Source organism: Choloepus didactylus, chromosome 6, assembly GCF_015220235.1.
Source record: "Choloepus didactylus isolate mChoDid1 chromosome 6, mChoDid1.pri, whole genome shotgun sequence".
NCBI lineage: Eukaryota > Metazoa > Chordata > Mammalia > Pilosa > Megalonychidae > Choloepus > Choloepus didactylus.
The window spans coordinates 14,210,631-14,229,209 of NC_051312.1; the positions used below are offsets into that span (position 1 = coordinate 14,210,631).

At 48.0% G+C, this 18,579-nt stretch overlaps 1 protein-coding gene across 1 annotated transcript in view; it reads right to left on the reverse strand.

Moving 5' to 3' along the window:
- Positions 1-18,579, reverse strand: part of LOC119536588 (pregnancy-associated glycoprotein-like) — a 72,453-nt gene that overhangs the window by 1,700 nt on the left and 52,174 nt on the right. Inside the window, 1 exon segment of the mRNA XM_037839441.1 lies at positions 964-1,158. Coding sequence (XP_037695369.1) covers positions 964-1,158 — 195 coding nt within the window.

The window sequence follows — 18,579 nt, forward strand, 5'->3', positions numbered from 1 at the left end:
TTCTCCAGTGAAGGTACCGTATTGTTGATGCCTTACCTTGGACATGTTATGGGCTTAAGACTGTAACTTTGTAACCAAATGAACCCCCTTAATTAAAGCCAATCCATTTCTGGTGTTTTGCAAAATGGCAGCATTGGCAAACCGGAACATAGAGACACTCTCTCCCTCTCACTGGGTTTGATGAAGAAAGCTGCCTTATGGAGAGGCCCGCATGGCAAGGGACTGAGGGCCGCCTCTGGCCAACAGCCAGCAAAGAATTGAGGCCCTGAGTCCAACAACTCGCAGAGAACTGAATCCTGCCAACAAGCTCCTGAGCCTGGAAGCTGATCCCTCTCCTGTTGAGCCTCAGATGAGACCACAGCCCTGGCTGGCAGGGAGATACCCTAAAACAGAGGACCCTGCTAAAGGGCCTGGATTCCTGAACCCCAGAAACTGCGAGATAATAAATATGGGCTGTTTGAAGTCACTGAGTTTGTGTGAATTTGTTGCTCAGCCACAGAGAAAGGTACTACGTGGCTGGGAACTTCCTTGGAAATTCCCCTACACAGTTCACCTGGCTGCTTCTTGCAAGCAGCTCGTGCTTTGAGGGACATGTCAGTGCTCTGCCAGGTGATTTTCCACCCAGGCTGTGGAAGTGATCTGAGAAGGAGCAAGTTGTCATCTCCCCTCCAGTTGCCTGCAGACCTCCATCCACACAACAGTGCTTACGTTTCCGTTGGGCTCTTTGTGCTTTTCTGAGTGCTGTGAGATCCATGCTATTTTAAGAAAGGATTATTGTGCATTATTGCCATTGATACAGTTCAGGGGGAGTGGAATGGTCAGCACAGGGTCACAGGACTAAGTAGTGACAGATGTGAGACTAGAATCTGAGTCTCAGAGGCTCTTGCTCCAGGCCAGGTTTGGTGCCCAAATCCATCTGCATGGTCTCTGTGCCTTGGTTGGAGTGTCAAGTGGGCATCTCACAGGGGCCACAGCCTCCATCCCGGGGGCACTCGGAGAAGCCTTCCATCCAGACCCCCTGGCCAGAGAAAGTCCTGGGAGAGAACGGGGAATCCTGGCTCCAGGGCTGGGTGCCCTCTGGGAGGTCCTGCCATCAGCCAGGGCTGAGCCGTGGTGGCCAGCACGGAGGCCGTGTAATCTCATCGTGCTGGACTGACCCTGCGAAGAGATTAGACAACAGCATTTACCTTGTCATTAGCCCTGCTTGGCATTGACCTGGGGGGCAGAGGCCTTGCTTTGAGGGGTGCCGGGAACAGTGAATCTAATGCAAGGCGCCTCTTGCCAACGGCACAGGTGTTCAGACGTGTTCCATGACCGTATCGAATCAAGCAGTGGGATAAAATCCAAAGACGCCGATCACGGCCAGGCTGAGATGGAGCCCGTGTGGACGATAAGTGTTATCGAGCTGGGTTCATGGGTCTGGGACGGCTGGTCCCCTGGAAGCTTTCAATCAAGTTCTCACCCCCAGGGAGGCAGTCTTCCAATCACCCAGAGAGCACGCTTTCCACCCCCCTGCAGCCCCAGACCTGAGATGTTTCCCCAGAGAGGCACACAGGTTTTCAAGACGAAAATTGTATTTGTGTTTGTAGAGTATTGTGCTTAAAAATAAAATTTTGAGTAAAATTTATAATAACATATCTTGGCCCAAGTAAAGTAATGCATGCTCATTGTAGATTACATATGGGGAAATAAACATTTTAAAAGGACCCATCACTCTCTTACCCAAAACTAACCACTATTATTAACATTATAAATGAATAGATTTATTTATTTACAAAACTGGAACCATATGGTCCAGTACACACTGCTTTACGTCCGGCATTTAAAAGAAAAATCAAGTGTGTTTACGGGAGTGCTTTCCAAGTAATTTCTTGTAAGACTACATCAGCATTTTGTAAACCTTTCTTGAAATATAATATGCACACAGAAAGAGGCATACATAAGGGTGCAGTCTGATGAATTTTCACAAACTGAACACACCGACATCATGATCACCTACATCAGGAAAGAGAACATGCAATTAATTATCCTCAAGGATCCCTCATGCTCCTTTCCAATCACTAACCCATCCCACAAACTAAGAGTCTTCACTATTCTAACTTCCAACAGCAAATACTAAATTTGCCCGTTTTAGGACTTTATATACAATGCACCATATAACAAGCTCTCTTCTGATTCTGGCGTCTTTGCTCAAAATTGTGTTTGTGAGAGTCATCCACAGTGCATGGTGTGTGTGCAGTTGTAGACGGGCTCTTCTCATCGCTGTCGTGTTCCATTGTGTAAATGACCATTTCCTTTATCCTTTCTCCTGTCAGTGGGCATTTGGGTAGCTTCCAGAGTGGGGTTCCTATCATTGGTGATGTGAAGAACATTCTAGAACCTATCTTTTGGTTAGCATATGTATGCGTTTCTGTTGGGTATATGTGCAGAAGTGGACTCACTGGGTCATAGGGAAGGTATATGTTCAGCTTTGGTAGAAGCGGCTTAACTGTTTTCCAAAGGGGTTGTACCATTTTGTATTCCCCCCTGCACTTGGTGCATCAGTTATTTTAATTTTAGCCATTCCAGTGAGTGTAAAGAAGCACCTTCTTATATTTTTAACTTGCATTTCCCAATGAATAATAATGCTGGGCACCTCTTGATGTGCTTATTGGCCATTTGTGCATCTTCTTTTAGGAAGTGTCTGTTCAAGTGTTTCACTCGTCTTAAAAATTGCTGCTTTTTTATTAGGTTACTTGTCTTTTATTACACTCTGTAGGAGTTTACATTAGCACTTTATTTTTTTAGGAGCAAAACATCGCCTCTGAATAAAATCTTACATGCATGCAATGCCAATATAGAAGAAGAAACAGAGTTGCTCAGACTGCAAGGGGCTAGAAAACCCATCAGGGGGGCACAAGCTACTTCTCTGGAACCCCAAGGAACTCAAGGAACACAGTTTGAGAACCCCTGAACTGGATGCTCTTTACACCTCTTATCTCCTGGGCCTCTCTGTCCTTTGCAATTTTGCAGTTGTGGGGAGCAGAAATGATCACTCCTTCTCCTCCATTCCCTTGGGAAACCTCTCCCTCCAGCTGTCCCCACTCAAATTAATAATAGTGGCTGCCAGCAGGTATCGGCACGGACCGAGAGCCGTGCCAGGTAGATGCCCGCATGGCCTCCCAATCTACCCAGTAGCCCCCAGAGAGAGGCACAGGACTTTATGGCACCCTTTTACAGATTTACAGCTGGTAAACCGAGGCACAGAGAGGCACAGCCTGCACCCTTCACTTCTCTGTCGACTCCTCCACTAAGAGGCTGCTGGTGCCGGTTCTGCCCTTCTGGGCCCAAGGAGGCCCAGCTGAGAAAATGGGGGCGAACGTTCTCTTCCAAGAAGGTGTCTGACATGTGAGACTCCGGGGGGCTGGCAAGTTCTTTTTTTTTCTTTTCTTTTAAAATTAATTTTTATTGTGGTAAAATATGCATAACCTAAAAATGTATCATTTTAATGATTAAGCAAACAGTTCAGTAGCATTAAGTACATGCACAGTGTTGTGCAGCCATCACCACTATCTAGATCCAGGGCATTTTAATCACCCCAAAAAGAAATCCTGTCACCATAAAGCAGCCCCTCCCCAGGCCCTCCTCCCATCAGGCTCTGGCAACCCCCAATCTGCTCTTGGTCTCTATAGATGTGCCTATTTGAGACATTCCTTATAAATGAAATCACACCGTTGTGGCCTTTTGTGTCTGGCTTCTTTCACTTAGTGTCACGTTTTTAAGATTTACCCATGTTGTAGCACATATCGGTACGCCATTCCTTTTTATGGGCCAAATAATATTCCCATTGCATGGACATACCACATTTTGTTTCTCCATTTATCAGTTGATGGACATTTGGGTTGTTTCCACCTTTTGGCTATGGCAACTCGGGCTGTTGTGACCATTTGTGTACAAGTTTTTGTTTGAACCCCTGCGTGCCAGTTTGGATGTATGATGTCCCCCAAATGCCATGTTCTTCAATGCAATCTTGTGGGGGGCAGACATATTAGTGTTGATTAGGTTGGAATCTTTGGATTAGGTTGTTTCCGTGGAGATGTGACCCACCCAACTGTGCGTAATACCTTTGATTAAATTATTTCCATGGAGGTATGGCCCTGCCCATTTGGCTTGGGTCTTGATTAGTTTATCTGAGCCTTATAAGAGCTCAGACACAAGGAGCTCACTGCTGCAGCTTAGAGAGATGTTTTGAAGATGGCCATTGAAAGCTGATGCTGACATTTGGAGAACGCCATTTTGAAACGCAACCTGGGATCAAAGCAGACTCCAGCCACGTGTCTTCCCAGCTAACAGAGGTTTTCTGGATACCAATGGCCTTTCTCCAGTGAAGGTAGACTCATGTTTATGCCTTGGTTTGGACACTTTTATGGCTGTAGAACTGTAATTTTGTAACGAAATAAACCCCCTTTATAAAAGCCAATCCGTTTCTGGTATTTCGCGTAATGGCAGCATTAGCAAACTGGAACACCCTGTTTTCAGTTCTTGTGGGTATAAACCTAGGAGTGGAATTGCTGGGTCACGTGATAATTCTGTTTCACTTACAGAGGAACTGCCAAGCTGTGGCTGCACCACTTTACCTTCTGAGCCCACACTCCTCAGCACGACCGCACACTGTCTCTTAGAACATGATGAGAGCCATGGATGTACTTTCCAGGAAGATGCACACCCCATTTCAGAGCTCCTGAAGCCCGTCTCCAAGGTGAATAAACTTTGCTTGAGGAAATGGAGTTGCTCACCATGGATGAGCTCTACTCTACAGGTAGTGAGTTCTGCCGCATGGGAGGTATGTAAGCAAAAGCTGAGATGCCGCCTGTCAGCTGGTGGGGAAGAGATAGTCTACACCATTTAGTTAAGTGAATGAATTAATGCTTGAGTCACCTCTGCAGACTTTCACTCCCTAGGAAGAGCACAGCCCACTCATCTCCAGTGGGCAGGATTGTGGGAACTGAGATCCATCCTAGACTTTGAATTCCCCAAATTGGTGGACTCTTGAGCATGGAAGGCACTGGGAATTGTGGCCCAAATTCTTATGGAAAGTTAGGAAGCAGAAAGAAGGTAATGGCTGGTGGGGGCAGGTGTGCGCTCAGGCCAAAGTCCAGGGAAGAGGGAGGTGCAGCCAGGAGCTCCAACCCCAACTCCCAAGGCCAGGCTGGTGGACCTCAGTCTGACACCTGCTTTGGGCCAAATGCAAGAGAAGAGCTTGGGGGAGGTGGCAGAAGACATGTGGGCCTGGGCCCAGCAGGGGTTAACTGGAAACAGACAAGGAGACATTTGGAAGCTGGGAGTGAGCTGGTGGAGGATGGTGACATTAATCCGGCCACAGAAAATTCCCAGCAACTGGAGCATGACCAAAGAGGTGGCCTACAGTCTCCAAGCAGGGACAAGGGGGTTCTCCGGAGCCTTTGCACATGTCCCTCACTTTCTCCTGTGCCCTTCTCCCCCGAGCGTGTCTGTGCAGGGCCTCAGCACTGAACCCTCTGGAGCTGTGTCCTGGGGTGAACCCCTCTTGGAGCCAGAGCCCAAGTTCCCGCGATAGTGGGTCCTGCCCCAGCTGCCCCAGCTCGTTTGTCCTCCATATCTCTAATGCCACATTACTCGCTGGTGAGCACAGCAGGGCACCTCACCTGTTCTTTCTTTTCTGACCTGATCTGATGGGATCTAGGCCCTGTTCCTTCTTAGTGCTGACCCAGGGTTTCCACCTGTGGGAGGCTGGGGGTGTGGCCAGAGGGTATTTAAAGCACTTGCCTTGGGCCTCTCCTCCTGCTTCTGATGGGCAAAGCCATTTGGCGGCAGCTGGGGCACCCAGACCCTTGCCCAAAGGATCTGCAGAAGCAGCAGCTTTGGGGTCTTCCTGGCCCCATGGCAGGGGTGTGGGGGTGCCAAGGCAGCAAACCCAAGTGGAAGGCTTTGCTGTCTTCTTCGCCCCACTTCCTGCTATGAAGCACGCACCATAGCCAGGTTCCCAGGTCCCCAGAACCCTCCAAAGCCTTTGCCTCGTTCATCAGCTCATTCGTTCATTCACTCATTCATTCTACATGCCAGGATGGCTGATAGAGAAGAATCGACTATAAATTTTTGCCCTCAGCGGGTTCACATCTGAGTGGGAGAAATAAGACCCACACTTAGGTGGCTGTAGTATAAGGCAGAAAGTGATAGCAATAATTAACTAGGCAGGGCTCTGAAAAGTACTTAAAAGGGACAACACAAGTGCTGTGGGGTGATTCAGAAACAGGAGCACACTTCCGGGGGGATTCTAGGAGGCCTTCATGGAGGAGGAGGGCTCTGAGTGGTCTTAATAGGATTTTGAAGCGAAAATCAGATTTCGGACCCCTCCTTGCCTCGAAGAATAAGTGACTGATCACCCAGCAGTATGTCTGCTTCCCAGGGGAATTTACCTGTTTACAGGGATCTGAACTTGCCCAGGGCAGGTGTCGAGTAAATGGTTGAGTATCGAGCACTCAGGCTGACCCTCTGGAATGAGCTTTTTGCTTTTGGACCTTCTGGCTCTGAGCCTGGCTGGAGACCCTGCAGTCGCCCGGCTGCTCGCTTGTCTAAGGCAACACTAGTCTCGCTTTCTCATTCTCAGTGAAGCGGTGCCCGTGCTATCGGGGTGGACCCCCGGGCCTGCCCCTGCTGCCCCCAGTCGACGACCCAAGGGCTGCTCAGGTGAGGCTGTGGGCAAGACCTTGCCAGTGGGCCCCACACGAAGACGCTGCCTTTTTCAAGAGGAGATAGGACTGGGGAGGGAGGTGTCTTGGGTCCCAGTTTCAATGCTGAGAGCTGTGACTTAGGCTGAAACCATTTGCCTTTCTGCACTCCCTTCCCGTCTCCATCCTGGGCCATTTGAATTCTCCCAGTGCCTCTGGGCCTTTGCACATGCTGTTCTCCTGGAAGACTTTTTCTTTTGGCATCTGGTGAATGGATTAGAATCCCAGCAGGAAGCAGGTGGCTCGCCCAAAGTCTTGATTGCGAGATTGAGTGAAAGGACTATGTATGTGGAGTGTATCCCTAAAAGGGATATTGAGGCACCAGTGTCCAGCAGCAGCCGAAAGCTGAAAGGGGCCAGGGGCAGGAGCTAAGAACCCAGCTGGAGCTGGGGCTGAAGGCCAAGGCTGCAGGGCCGCCCAGCAGGAAGAGCCCCTGGAAAATAAGTGCAGCGGCTTTTCTGCCCTTGTCCAGTGATGTCTGCTAGAGCCTTCTAGGGTCCAACCCAACTTGAAAGCAGAGGGCCAGGAGCCAGGGAAACCCAGGCCTCGGGGTCAGCCTTCTGGGTGCAGAGCTGGGCAGACTCCAGCAGAACGAACCCAGAGTGGGGTAGGTAGAGGAGTAGCTCCTTGCTAACTGCTACCGACCTTCAGTTTCAGCTTCCCCACACCTCTCTCCAATGTCCTGAGGCTGCCTCACGTCCCAGCCCCCGCTGACCATACCTGAGCCCCTGCGGTGGACAGAGCGTGAAGCCAGGGCAGTGTGACCCATCCTTTCAGCCCAGAGCCTTTACCCTAGCCTGGCACAGAGCACAGAGAACATGGTACGTGACAATGGCTGAAAGAGCTGACAAACGGGAGTCAGGCCTGTGTTCAAATCCTGCTTTCCTGCCAGTGACCGGACGAACTTTCTGTCAGCATCAAAGTCGCCATTTTCCAAGTTGTCAGGTCATTGGCAGGATATGACAGGTCCAGCGTAGACAATAGAAAATGTGGGGCCCATCTCTACCACTTTTTTTGTGGGAAAGAAAGAAGGGTGACTTTGTTTATTGTCAAAGCACTTTAACATTATGAGAAATGAAACCCCTCATAACTTCCCCTTCTCAACATATGTCTTTTCCTTAGTGTATAGTTGCTCTGTTGTTTATTTTAAATTTTTCGATTTGGAAAAACTTCAGATTTATGGAAAAATTCCAAAAATAGTGCAACAGAACTCAAATATCCTTCATCCAGAGTCACCCATTTTGTTGATGTTTTACCACATTTGCACCTGCACGCTCCATCTCTCCAAGCACACACAAACACACATTTGGACACACACAACACATGTGCACACAAGCATATGCACGCATCTTGTTTTGGTTGCATAATTTGAGCCCGTGGCAGACATTCTTCACTCCTAAATCCTTTAGCCTGTATCTCCAAAGAACAAAAACCTTCGCTTGCACAACCACAGTACAGCAAACACATTCAGGAAGCTACGCATTGATTCAATACCATTATTTAATATGCAGCACGAGTTCCAGTTTTGCCAGTTATCCCAAGATGCCCCTCAACAGCGCCTGTTTCGGATTCAGGATTTAATCCAAGGTCAAGGATTATGTTTAGTTGTCAGGTCTCTTCAGTTTCAGCCTCAGCCTTGCTTTGTGGTTCATGATGTCGATAATTTTGAAGAACACAGGCCAGTTGTTTCGTAGCATATCCCTCAATTTGGGTGTGTTTGATGTTTTCTTGTGGTTAGATTCAGGTTATGTGGTTTGGGGCAGGAATATCACAGAAGAGATGTGTCCTTCTTGTTGTGCCATATCAGGAGGCACTGGGGAGGGATGTGGCCCACCCGTGGTGGCGTCAACTTTGGGGAAGCTGACGTAAAGGTGGTGTCAGCCAGGATTCTTAAAAATAAGTTACTATTTTCCCCCTTGTGCTTGTTTAGGTAATCTGCGGGGAGATACATTGAGACCATGTAAATAACCTGTTCTCATTAAATTTTCACCCAAAGTTAAGCATCCATTGATGATTCTTGTCTCAATCAATTATTACAAGGATGGTTGCAGAGTGGTGCGGTAATTTTCTAACTCTATAATTCCTTTCACATTTTTTAGTTGGCATTCTATGGTAAAGAAGAGAGTTCCTGTCATCCCATTTATTTAGTTATCTGTATTTACTCATCACTGTGGACTCAGGTTGTTGTTCATTCAATGAGTTACAATCCATTATTGTCATTCTTCATTTTCATGCTCAAATTGTCCTGGATTTGGCCAAGGGAGCCCCTTTGAGCTGGCTCCTTTTGACATGCCTCAGCATTCTTTGAGCACTTCCTTATTTTCTGGTACAATCATATAAAATAATATAAAAGACACCCCACGCACATACCACAAGCTACGGAACCCCAAGGACTGCCACCACCCCCCAGAAGCCGGGAGAGAGCGTGGGGTGGATTCTCCCCCAGTCATCTGAGACTGCTATCCTTAGAAAGGCTGATTGCAAGTTTGGCCCTTGGCTGGGATCTGGGAACTTGGATTTTGGAAGGGTTCCTACTATTTCTAGAACTGATAAGAGAGGCTCACCGTGCATAAACTATACAAATAAGGTGGTTTATGCTGAACACCCGCTTTCCTTCTAGGTAGGCAGAGGGTGCCCACGTGACTGGCCCCACAGTGAAATCCCTGAGAGTCCATGAGCTTCCCCGGGGGACAGCATTTCACACATGTTGCTGGGGGGAATTGACGGGTCCTGTGTGACTCCACTGGGAGATGACTCTTGGAAGCTGGTGCCTGGTTTCCTCTGGACTTCACCCTGTGCACTGTTTTCTTTGCTGATTTTTCTCTTATCCTTTCACCCTAATAAGTCACAGCCTCGAATATGACTATATGCCGAGTCCTGTGCGTCTCCTAGCAAATCATCGAAATTGGGGGTGGTTTGGGGGATCCCCCCAAACTCCCAAATATATCCGAATCTATTTGTCCAAGGGGAATTAGCAATGGTAGGGCCATCAGCCAAGGGTAGGAACACGTGAAGTGTGTGTGTGTGTGTGTGTGTGTGTGTGTGTGTGTGTGTGTGTGTGTGTGTGACTGTAATATCCATCGTGGCCACAAGGTGTCAGCCTTCCACTGGCGGTCCGCTTGGGGGTGGCTTGTCTGTGGGAAACACTTGGCTTCAGCAGGAACCCAAATCACCCCAGCAAAGTTAGGGTCCCCTCTCCCTTGGGTCTCTTTTTCTCTCTTTTAAGATAATTGTTAGCTTCTCCTTGTGACTTTAAAAGCAAACCCTGAAAATATTAAGAAAACCATATGAAAATACACTGATTGCAACCACTGTAAACTTTTGGTCTTTTTCTGGTGTGTGTACATAATAGGAACAGCTCTACTTCTATGTGGCAGGCACTGCTCTAAAGGATAATTTAATCCTCCCATTAGATCTAGAAGGTATGGACTATTCTCTCCTATTCTTTTAAAATTATTTTTTCAGCTTTATTGAGATATATTTCACATATCATAAAATTTGTCTATTTAAGGCATATTGTTCAGTGGTTTCTGGTCACCTGAAATCTATTCTTAGAACATTTTCAACACCCCAAAGGAAATCTTCTGTACCCATTCCCACTCCTGTCCTTCCCCCTGACTAGAAGGGACCATCCTTATCCTAAATTTGCAGGATAGGAAACTAATGCCCAGAGGTGAACTTATCTAAGGTCACATGACCAACAGGTATCAGAGCTGGGATTTGAACCCAGGCCGGCCAAGCCCCAAGGTTACACACTTAGCCACTAGGCCATGCTACCTTTTGTGTGCTTGATAAACCTGGATTATCCTCTTTTGCCATTACTGCTTTTCTCTTAACCTCATGTTGGAAATATTTCTCTAGAACTTACATATTCTTCTCAAATATGATTATAAGATGGCTGCGTGATAGTCCATCTGCTGTAGACGGTCTATGTTTAATGGATACCAGGATGTTTTAGATTTTCCCTTTGGTAAGAGATTCTGAGGACAACCTCCTTGCACATCCTTTCCTTCAAATAAATCTTAGAAGAAGAATTGCTGGGATGAAGCTACAAATTTTTTTTTTAATGGAGAAATCATCACTGAAAAGATTGTACCAATCTACACTCCCTCAAGAAGGGTAACAGCTGTTTTTCACTCCAGGTTTGCTCCCACCAAAGGCTGTAAATGTCTTTGGTCTGCAACTGGTAAAGGATAAAAGTGAGGGAGGGGGGTTTTGCTTTGAAGCTCTGACATCTGCATGCTGGTGGCACAGGCTGCAAATATAGAGCATCAAGAAGTATTTGCCTCCTTCATAGACAGCAGTTCCAGCTGGGGCCTGAGGTCCACTTAGGGGAGCAAAACCCTGTCCTTTCATGGTTGGTGTAATGGAGATAACCCATGTTGATGCCACATGTGTTTCCAGCCCTGGAGGCAGCAGCACTGCTAGTTCCACGTGCATTTATGGAGGGCCTACTATGTGCCTGATACCACATTGGGTGCTAGAGCCAGACAGCCCCGAGGAGACGTCCCTCATCTGGACAATGAGGGCATCACCTGCCTGGTAGGGAGGTCCCAGGGAGACAACAAGATGCCACATGGAAAGCCCTCAATAAATCAGTTGGAACTGTTCTCCTTACACTGATGGGTGGCTGCTTATGGTTCCATGAAGACCTAGCTGGAAAAACAAGTTTAATAAACATACTGGCCCTTCACTTGAGTCTTCCTTAAGCTCCTTTGGTGATCTCTACTGTTTGTTTAAAGATGATGCCAATTCTGATCTCGTCCTTTCCCTGCCCTTTGGCAGCTCTGCATCCAGCCCTCTGTGCCTCCTGGTGGTGGTTTGAAGCTGTACGTACCCCAGAAAAACCTGTTCTTAAATTTACTCACTTCCTGTGGGTGTGACCCATGGTAAGTAGGACCTTTTGATGTGGCTACTTCAGTGAAGGTGTGGCCCAGCCCAAGCAGGAGGGGTCTTAATCCTATTACTGAAGTCCCTTATAGGTAGAATGAAATTCCAACAGATAGGAAGAAGGAGTGGGCAGAAGTTGACCATTGACGGAGCCAGGAAGAGAAGGTAGAGAGCAGGAGATGCCGCCATGTGCCTTGCCATGTGACAGACAAACCAAGGACTAAAGATCGCCAGCCGTCAGCCCCAGAACGCCACGGTCTTCAAGGAGAAAGCATCGCCTGGATGATGCCTCGATTTGGACTTTTTTCCTGACCTCAAAACTATGAGTGAATAAATTCCTGTTGTTTAACATGACCCACCTCATGGTATTTGCTTCAGCAGCCAAGGGAAAGAAAACACTGTCCTTACGTGGTCACAATCCTATGCTATCCCCACGGGAACCAGCCGGCATCAGCTGCACGTGCACAGGTGGAATTGAGGAGTCTTTCTTGGGGGGCTGGTGTCTTAGGGTCCGGGGGCTGCAGAGCAAATCACTACAAACCGGGAGGCTTAAAACAACTGAAGTCGCTGCTCTCACGGTATTGGAGGTCAGGGGTCCAGAAGCAGGTGTCAACAGGGCCAGGCTCTCTCCGAAGTCTCCAGGGGAGGAGCCTTCCCGACATCTTCCAGCTCCTGGTGGTGGCCGTCTGTCCTCGGTGCTCCTTGGCTTTCAGAAAAGTCTCTCTGATCGCCGCCTCCACAGCCACACAACACTCCCCTGTGCACTTGCGCTTCTGTGTCCAGATGTCCCTCCTCCTCCAAGGACATCACTCATGTGGGATTTAGAGACCGCAAATCCCAATCCAAGATGAACTCATCTGATTACACCCACAGAGACCCTATTTCTAAGTGGGGTCACAACCACAGGCTTGGGTGGGCGTGAATTTTGGGGAGAAGCTGTTCAACCCAGTAGAGGGGTGTTCTAGTTTGGCTAATGCTGCTGGAATGCAAAACACCAGCGATGGATTGGCTTTTATAAAAGGGGGGTTATTTGGTTACAAAGTTACAGTCCAAAGGCCATAAAATGTCCAAGGTAAAACATCAGCAATCTGGTACCTTCACTGGAGGATGGCCAATGGCGTCCAGAAAACCTCTGTTAGCTGGGAAGGCATGTGGCTGGCATCTGCTGCAAAGTTCTGGTTTCAAAATGGCTTTCTCCCAGGACTTTCCTCTCTAGCAAGCTTGCTCCTCTTCAAAACGTCACTCACAGCTGCAATGAGTTCCTTGTCTTTGAGTCAGCTCATTTATGTGGCTCCACTGATCAAGGCCCACCCTGAACGGGTGGGGCCATGCCTCCATGGGAATATCTCATCAGAGTCATCACCCACAGCTGGGTGGGGCACAGTCCAAGCAAATCTAGTCAGCACCAAAACGTCTGCCCCACAAGACTACATCAAAGATAATGGTGTTTGGGGGAAACAATACATTCAAACTGGCACATTCCACCCCCTGGACCCCAAAATGACATTATCTTTCCAAATACAAAATACATTCATTCCATTACATTATCACAAAAACTTAAATCCTTTCAGTAACAAAAGTTAAGTACAAGATCCTATCAAAATCAATTACAGGCATGGTGGGTCCTAAGGCATAATTCTCCTTTAGCTTTGGATCTGTGGACTTAGAACAAGTTATATGCTTCCAATATACAAAGGAGGGACATTCATAGGATAAACATTCCCATTGCCATAAGGAGAAAGAGTAAGGAAAACAGGGTTAACAGGAGCAAAACAGTTCCTAAAACCCATAGGACAAACTCCATTAGATTTCAAAGTCTGAGAGTCATTTACAGAACAACGTTGCATCCTTGGGGCTTGAGAGAGTGGGAGTCTAACCCTTCCTAAGGGCCTTTGTGGCAGCCCTTTCCTCTCCAAACATTTGGGTGAGTGCTCCAACATATCCACACATTGGGGAGACCACCTTCTCGGCCCCACCCTCCTCAAATATCGGGGCAGCTTCCGGATTCCCTTCCATCTCTGGGGCACACGCTCAACCCCTTCAGAACAGTGTGGTGGCAGCCAGGCTCTCCCCAATTCCCTGGGAATGTGCTCCACCCTCTTTGGGACCTGAGGTGGCAAAACTCTTCCAGAGCATCGAGGTGGAATGCCCGCCCTCGACCTCCGGGGCAAACTCACCCTTTCCATGTGTGTGGGCTGCTCCGCTCTCCCAGCCCGAGACCTCTTGACTCCAGACCTCAACCTCCATGGCTCTGTCTTTGAAGACATTTTTCCATCAGTTTGTTCCTCATCTGTCTCCTCCAGCCCAGACTGGGAATGGCTCTGTCTATAAAGATCTCACAAAAATTCTGTTGGCTTCGCATGAAGCATGCAGGGGTCAAAGTCATCAGACAATAGGACTTTCCACAAATCCTTTCTGGATAATTCCATCTCCAATCTTGGCTTATACTGAAATGGTGGCTGTGTTCCGTGTTTGGTTACATCCTCATGTTGGGCTGTACCTTCTGGGATTCCACCCCCTGGAAGCTCGTAATTTTCCAAGCCATCAGCTTCTGGTTTCTTTGAACCCAAGAGTTCAGTTCTAAGCTTATCTCTTTCCGCTGGCATTTTACTATAAGCTGCAAGGAGAAGCCAGGCTACATCCTCCACATGTAGTCTGGAGATCTCCTCAGCTAAGTATTCCAGGTTGTCACTTTTAAATTCTTCCTTCCAACTGACACCAGGACTCAATTTTGCCAAATTCTCTGCCACTTTAAAACAAGGATCGCCTTTCTTCCAGTTTACAACAACATATTCATCATTTCTGCTCAAGTCCTCATCAGAAGTATCTTTAGAGTCCATATTTCCACAAACAGTCTCTTTAAAGCAGTTTTGGCCTTTTCTATCAAGCTCCTCACAATTCTTCCAGAAACTCCCCATTATCCATTTAAAAAGCCATTCCAACATGTTTGGTATTTGCAAACTCAGCAGCAAAAAGCACCCCACTTCTCTGGTACCAAAATCTGTCCTAGTTTGCTAATGCTGCAGAATGCAAAACACCAGAGATGGATAGGCTTTTATAAAATGGGGGTTTATTTCACTACACAGTTACAGTCTTAAGGCCACAAAACGTCCAAGGTAACACATTAGTAATCGGGTACCTTCACTGGAGATGGCCAATGGCGTCCGGAAAACCTCTCTTAGCTGGGAAGGCACATGGCTGGCGTCTGCTGCAAAGTTCTGGTTTCAAAATGGCTTCCTCCCGGGATGTTCCTCTCTAGCAAGCTTGCTCCTCTTAAAAACGTCACTCATAGCTGCACTCCGTTCAGTCTCTTTGAGTCAGCACATTTATATGGCTCCACTGATCAAGGCCCACCCCGAATGGGTGGGGCCACACCTCCATGGAAATATCCCATCAGTTATCATCTACAGTTGGGTGGGGCGTATCTCTATGCAAACAACCTAATCCAAACATTCCAACTTAATCCCCACTATTATATCTGCCCCACAAGATTGCATCAAAGAATATGGCTTTTTCTGGGGGACATAATACATTCAAACTGGCACATTCCACCCCCTGGGCCCCAGGAAAACATATTCTTTCCAAATACAAAATACATTCATCCCACAATACCACAGAAACTTAAATCATTTCAGTAACAATAGTTAAGTACAAGATCCCATCAAAATCAAATATAGGCGTGGTCAGTCCTAAGGCATACTTTTCCTTTAGCTTTGGATCTGTGGACTTAGAACAAGTTATATGCTTCCAATATATAAAGGAGGGACATTCATAGGATAAACGTTTCCATTCCCATAAGGAGAAAGAGTAAGGAAAACAGGGTTAACAGGACCGAAACAGTTCCTAAAACCTGCAGGACAAACTCCATTAGATTTCAAAGTCTGAGAGTCATTAACAGAATAATGTTGCATCCTTGGGGCTTGAGAGAGCGGGAGTCTAACCCTTCCTAAGGGCCTTTGTGGCAGCCCTTTCCTCTCCAAACACTTAGGTGAGTGCTCCAACATACCCACACATTGGGGAGACCACCTTCTCGGCCCCACCCTCCTCAAACATCAGGGCTGCTCCCGGATTCCCTTCCATTCCGGGGCACATGCTCAACCCCTTCAGAACAGTGTGGTGGCAGCCAGGCTCTCCCGAATTCCCCGGAAATGTGCTCCACCCTCTTTGGGACCTGAGGTGGCAAAACTCTTCCAGAGCATCGAGGTGGAAAGCCCGCCCTCGACCTCCAGGGCAAACTCACCCTTTCCATGCGTGTGGGCTGCTCTGCTCTCCCAGCCCGAGACCTCCTGACTCCAGACCTCAACCTCCATGGCTCTGTCCCCGAAGAGATTTTTCCTTTAATTTTTTCCTTGTCTGTCTCCTCCAGTCCAGACCGGCAATGGCTCTGTCTATAAAGATCTCGCAAAAATTCCGTTGGCTTTGCATGAAGCACGCAGGGGTCAAAGCCATCAGAAGATAGGACTTTCCACAAATCCTTTCTGGATAATTCCATCTCCAATCTTGGCTTGTACTGAAATGGTGGCTGGGTTCCGTGTTTGGTTACATCCTCACGTTGGGCTGTAGCTTCTGGGATTCCACCCCCTGGAAGCTCATAATTTTCCAAGCCATCAGCTTCTGGTTTCTTTGAATCCAAGAGTTCAGTTCTAAGTTTATCTCTCTCTGCTCGCATTTTACTATAAGCTGCAAGGAGAAGCCAGGCTACATCCTCCACATGTAGTCTGGAGATCTCCTCAGCTAAGTATTCCAGGTTGTTGTTTTCAAATTCTTCCTTCCATCTGACACCAGGACTCAATTTTGCCAAATTCTCTGCCACTTTAAAACAAGGATTGCCTTTCTTCCAGTTTGCAGCAACACATTCATCATTTCTGCTCAAGTCCTCATCAGAAGTAACTTTAGAGTCCGTATTTCCATAAACATTCTCCTTAAAGCAGTTTTGGCCTTTTCTATCAAGCTCCTCACAATTCTTCCAGAATCTTCCCCTTATCCATTCGAACAGCCATTCCAACATGTTTGGTATTTGCAGACTCAGCAGCAAAAGCACCCCACTTCTCTGGTACCAAAATTATGTTCTAGAGTGGCTAATGCTGCTGGAATGCAAAACACCAGATATGGATTGGCTTCTATAAAAGGGGGTTTATTTGGTTACAGAGTTATAGTCCAAAGGCCATAAAATGTCCAAGGTAAAACATCAGCAATCTGGTACCTTCACTGGAGGATGGCCAATGGTGTCCAGAAAACCTCTGTTAGCTGGGAAGGCATGTGGCTGGCATCTGCTGCAAAGTTCTGGTTTCAAAATGGCTTTCTCCCAGGACTTTCCTCTCTAGCAAGCTTGCTCCTCTTCAAAATATCACTCACAGCTGCACTGAGTTCCTTCTCTTTGAGTCAGCTCATTTATGTGGCTCCGCTGATCAAGGCCCACCCTGAATGGGCGGGGCCATGCCTCCATGGGAATATCTCATCAGAGTTATCACCCACAGCTGGGTGGGACACATTCCAAGCAAATCTAATCAGCACCAAAACGTCTGCCCTACAACACTACATCAAAGATAATGGCGTTTGGGGGACACAATACATTCAAACTGGCACAAGGGGCAAGGGGAGGCTGCCAGGCTTTGGGAAAACACCGGGAGGCCCATTCCCAAGGCAGAATTGCTCAGGAGTGGGGTTTGGGGAATTCCATGGGGCGACATCCTCGTGATGAGGGTGTGGGAATATGGCCAAGGACAGATGGCCTCTGGGCCCTTCACAGGGAGCACAGGCTCTCATCAGAGCAGGTGGCCCTTCAGGGAGCCACAAATCAGATGCTGTCCTTTCATCTCCATGACTCAGTGGTGGGTTCCCAGTCCAGGTCTCTATCCCAGGGGTCCACTGCTGTACCTGGCACATAGTGGGTGCTTAGTAAATAGGGAGCAGATAAAAGGTTGATGTTCATCTCACCTGAGCGAAGGGCAGTAATATGTGCTGAGATGGGGTGCCATTTTCCACGTTATTTATTCTTTCTTGCTCCTTCCTCCCTCTGGGCTCCCCTCCTTCTGACTTCTGACCCATGCCACCCCCATCCTGGGCCTCTGCCTGGGATCTCTGTGTGGGAAGCACTGGTGCACCCCCACATTTCCCAAACCACAGCACCTCAAACCTAATGGTTCCATGGCTGTACCCCAGGAGGGAGCTCAGGGGAATCCCCGGCATGCTCTGCAAGGATAAAGGCTTTGTGCACCCTGGGTCCCCCTTTATATGAGACACCGCTCCCCGAGACAGTCTTTGAGGCCCTGGGAATGGCCTTGCTGGGCATTTGAGGGGCACAGATGGCTCAGGCATGGGTGGGCCTGTCACTTGGGAAGAAGAGCTGGAGGGGACACTGCAGGTGCGAGTGGCAGAGAGCTGGTGGTTGGGTCCTTTGCCTGCCTCGTTGGGTGGGGCAGGGTGGGACCATAGCAGTTTGAAGGCCCACCTTGAGCAAAGGCCAACACTGCCAAAGGTTCTTTGAAGACAGGATGAATAGAATCTATTTTTATTATCCTTTAGCATCCCTTTGAATGACAGGTGGCAGATATTGGTTGGGATAGTCACAAACTCTTCTGTAACACCCCCGACACTTCTTTTGGGGCCTGCTCCTTCCCAGCTCCAGCCACATGGTTCTGGAGGAAACTGTCAATCACCTCCTGAGCTCAGGGGCGGTCACCTGACCAACGAGAGCCAATCAGAGTGTCCCATGCCCTGGCCCAGGGCTGGTCACATGACTCAAGGTGGCCCAATCAGAGTACTCACTGGTGCCCCCATATTTTCTGAACTTCTTTTCTTTCTAGTTAGAAGAAACTCTAAGGATAGAAACTGTGGGGCAGGTGGTGGCAGAGTTCTCCTCCATGTGTAGAGGCCTGACAAATGAAAGCTTCCAGGTAGAGAAAATCAAAGCTGAAAGAAGGGAAGAAGGGAGGGAGAGAAA